The following is a 3578-nucleotide window of genomic DNA, read 5'->3' as shown; positions in this document are numbered from 1 at the left end:
CGCGAGGAAGTAGGCGAGCGGCTGCCGGCCAGCAACTTTCCTGACCCAGAGGACCGGGAACAAGTGGCCCGCAGCGAACTTTTGCAAACCCTTCCTGCGCCTTTGGGCCGCCCCCCGAGACCGCAAAGGAAAGGGAGAAGAGGAACCCCCAGCCGGCCCCGCTCGCAACCCCGAAGTTGGGCGAGCGCTAGCCGCGGCTGCCGAGCGTCCCCCTCCCCCTCGCCGCGGAGGAGGGGACAGTTGTCGGAGTCCGGGCGGCGGAGCCCGACCGCGGGCTTCCACCGACGAGTCCGTGACGACTGGTCAGCGCCGCCCGAGATCCGCAGTCGGTGGAGCTGGTCCGCGGGCTCCGAGGAACCGCTGCTCCCCCCCGCCCCCCGGAGCGCTCCGTGAGTGACCGCGACTTTTCAAAGCCCGGCGGCGCGCGGGAGCCAACCAGCGCGAGTGCAGGCGGTGTCTTAACCCTGCGCTCCCTGGAGCGAGCTGGGGAGGAGGGCGCCGCGGGGAGCACCGCCGGCAGGAGCGCGCGCTCTTAGACAAACTTTACTTGTCCCGGGAGCGGCGGGGACGCGCGGGTGTCCCCCGCTTCCCAGCGCGCTGTTGCAGCCCCGAAACTTCTGCGCACAGCCCGGGCCAACCGCGCGTGAGGTGACCGACCGTTCTATGACTACAAAGATGGAAACGACCTTCTACGACGATGCCCTCAACGCCTCGTTCCTCCAGTCCGAGAGCGGCGCCTACGGCTACAGTAACCCCAAGATCCTGAAACAGAGCATGACCTTGAACCTGGCTGACCCGGTGGGCAATCTGAAGCCGCACCTCCGCGCCAAGAACTCGGACCTCCTAACGTCTCCGGACGTCGGGTTGCTCAAGCTTGCCTCGCCCGAGCTGGAGCGCCTGATCATCCAGTCCAGCAACGGGCACATCACCACCACGCCGACACCCACTCAGTTCCTGTGCCCCAAGAACGTGACCGACGAGCAGGAGGGCTTCGCCGAGGGCTTCGTGCGCGCCCTGGCCGAACTGCACAGCCAGAACACTCTGCCCAGCGTCACGTCCGCGGCACAACCCGTCAGCGGGGCGGGCATGGTGGCCCCCGCGGTGGCCTCGGTAGCCGGCGCTGGCGGCGGTGGCTACAGCGCCAGCCTGCACAGCGAGCCTCCGGTCTACGCCAACCTCAGCAACTTCAACCCCGCACTGAGCAGCGGCGCCGGGGCGCCCTCCTACGGCGCGGCCGGGCTGGCCTTTCCCTCGCAGCCCCAGCAGCAGCAGCAGCCGCCTCAGCCGCCGCACCACTTGCCCCAACAGATCCCAGTGCAGCACCCGCGGCTGCAGGCCCTGAAGGAAGAGCCGCAGACGGTGCCCGAGATGCCGGGGGAGACGCCGCCCCTGTCCCCCATCGACATGGAGTCCCAGGAGCGGATCAAGGCAGAGAGGAAGCGCATGAGGAACCGCATCGCTGCCTCCAAGTGCCGGAAAAGGAAGCTGGAGAGGATCGCCCGGCTGGAGGAAAAAGTGAAAACCTTGAAAGCGCAAAACTCGGAGCTGGCGTCCACGGCCAACATGCTCAGGGAACAGGTGGCACAGCTTAAACAGAAAGTCATGAACCACGTTAACAGTGGGTGCCAACTCATGCTAACGCAGCAGTTGCAAACGTTTTGAGGACAGACTGTCAGGGCTGAGGGGCAACGGAGGAAAAAATAACACAGAGACAGACTTGAGAACTTGACTGGTTGCGACAGAGAAAAAAAAAGTGTCCGAGTACCGAAGCCAAGGGTACACAAGATGGACTGGGTTGCGTCCTGACGGCGCCCCCAGTGTGCCGGAGTGGGAAGGACGTGGCGCGCCTTGCTTTGGCGCGGAGCCAGAGAGCGGCGGCCTGTTGGCTGCCAGGCTTTGCGAACGGGCTGTGCCCGCGCGACCAGAACGATGGACTTTTCGTTAACATTGACCAAGAACTGCATGGACCTAACATTCGATCTCATTCAGTATTAAAGGGGGGCGGGGGGTTAAAACTGCAATAGAAACTGTAGATTGCTTCCGTAGTGCTCCTTAAGAACACAAAGCAGGGAGGGCTGGGGAGGGGAGGGAGGCTTGAGCGTGCCAGGCTAGACAGCAGATGAACTCCCCTGGCCTGCCTCCCCCAGTTGTGTATGTACATATATATTTTTTTTAATTTGATGAAAGCTGATTACTGTCAATAAACAGCTTCCTGCCTTTGTAAGTTATTCCATGTTTGTTTGTTTGGGTGGCCTGCCCAGTTGTTTGTATATAAGAGATTTGAAGCATTCTGAGTTTACCATTTGTAATAAAGTATATAATTTTTTTATGTTTTGTTTCTGAAAATTTCCAGAAAGGATATTTAAGAAAATACAATAAACTATTGAAAAGTAGCCCCCAACCTCTCTGCTGCCTTATCCATAGATAATGATAGCTAGATGAAATAACAGCTGAGTGTCAAATTCTCTAGGGTGAAAGCTGTGCTCTCTTGACTGTAGGCTAGATGCCCTGCATGCTACCCTTGGGTCACACTCGCTCCCCCAGCAACCTGCAAGTCCAGATTGTTGACCAGAAGATGGTTTGGTGTTTCTTAAGGCTGGAAGAAGGGGAGTGTTGCAAGGAGAGAGGGACAGCCCACTAGGGAAGCAGACACTTCAGTTGAGAGCTGTATCAAATGGCATGCACTGTGATCGTTTATAATCATAGTAGATACTTAGCAATAGATACTTCTTCTCAAAGAGGAACCCATGGAAGTTTTTACAAAAGGTGTCTCCTTCTGACTCAGAATCTGACAGTTCCTAGAGAAAGATGGCCTTTGCTTGTGCATATTTATAACAGCATTCTTGTTACAATAAATGTATTCAAATAATGGTTTTAAAAATCTGGAATTCCTTTCCCTTTGCTACTGTTTTCTTCCTAAACCAAATACTGAAGGTTTTCTAAGTTTCTGGGGTTAATGTTATTGCATTCTGAACTTGTAATTTAGAAGCAAAGAATTTAGGAAGAGTCAAAATAGAAGTTGGGGCCTGGGTGAGCTATTCTCCCAACCCTCCCCCCCTTCCCCTTTCCCTTTTACACTCCACCCCCATCTCTCCCCAATACCAAGCCCACATTTATTTCTTAGTTTGTTTCAAAGTAATCAATATGGCTTAACTAATTATACAGCCAGTCTAGGAAGATGCTATTATAAACACTATAGGACAGATTCACAAGAGAAATGGGTCCAACACTGATTATATAAAACATCTGTAATGCAAACCTCAGCTCTGGGGAGACTGCATACTTGAATTATGTCTACAGATATAACTGAGCTTATCAGCCAAGCTTGTATTTAACAAGGGAACAATTTTTGCCCGGTTCCTTCTCATTCCCATGAGCTGCCGTGATTATCAAGCAGCAAAAGCAATTTGATATCCAGAGACACTTCACAAACCACTAATTGAAGCCTGGCTGTTTACTCATTAGCTGTGCTCTAGGACTCAACAGGTCTAGGAGTGCCAGTGGCGGCAAATCCAAACACACAGTTTCTCTGGGGTGCATCTAGGTCCACAGGGGCCTGGACAGGCTTGTTGGGTACC

At 54.8% G+C, this 3578-nt stretch overlaps 1 protein-coding gene across 1 annotated transcript; it reads left to right on the top strand.

Moving 5' to 3' along the window:
- Window positions 1-406: 406 nt before the first annotated feature.
- Window positions 407-2881, top strand: Jun (Jun proto-oncogene, AP-1 transcription factor subunit). Its single transcript, XM_021655310.2, has one exon. The coding sequence runs from the start codon at window positions 664-666 to the stop codon at window positions 1660-1662; it is 999 nt and encodes a 332-aa protein (XP_021510985.1). The 5' UTR covers window positions 407-663; the 3' UTR covers window positions 1663-2881.
- Window positions 2882-3578: the final 697 nt, after the last annotated feature.

The sequence above is a fragment of the Meriones unguiculatus genome, chromosome 12 (assembly GCF_030254825.1).
Source record: "Meriones unguiculatus strain TT.TT164.6M chromosome 12, Bangor_MerUng_6.1, whole genome shotgun sequence".
In the NCBI taxonomy this organism is placed as follows: Eukaryota; Metazoa; Chordata; class Mammalia; order Rodentia; family Muridae; genus Meriones; species Meriones unguiculatus.
This window is presented reverse-complemented; position numbering and strand designations above follow the sequence as displayed.

Coding starts and splice junctions, on each gene's coding strand:
- Jun (XM_021655310.2), top strand. CDS start 664: ATGACTACAAAGATGGAAACGACCTTCTACGACGATGCCCTCAACGCC.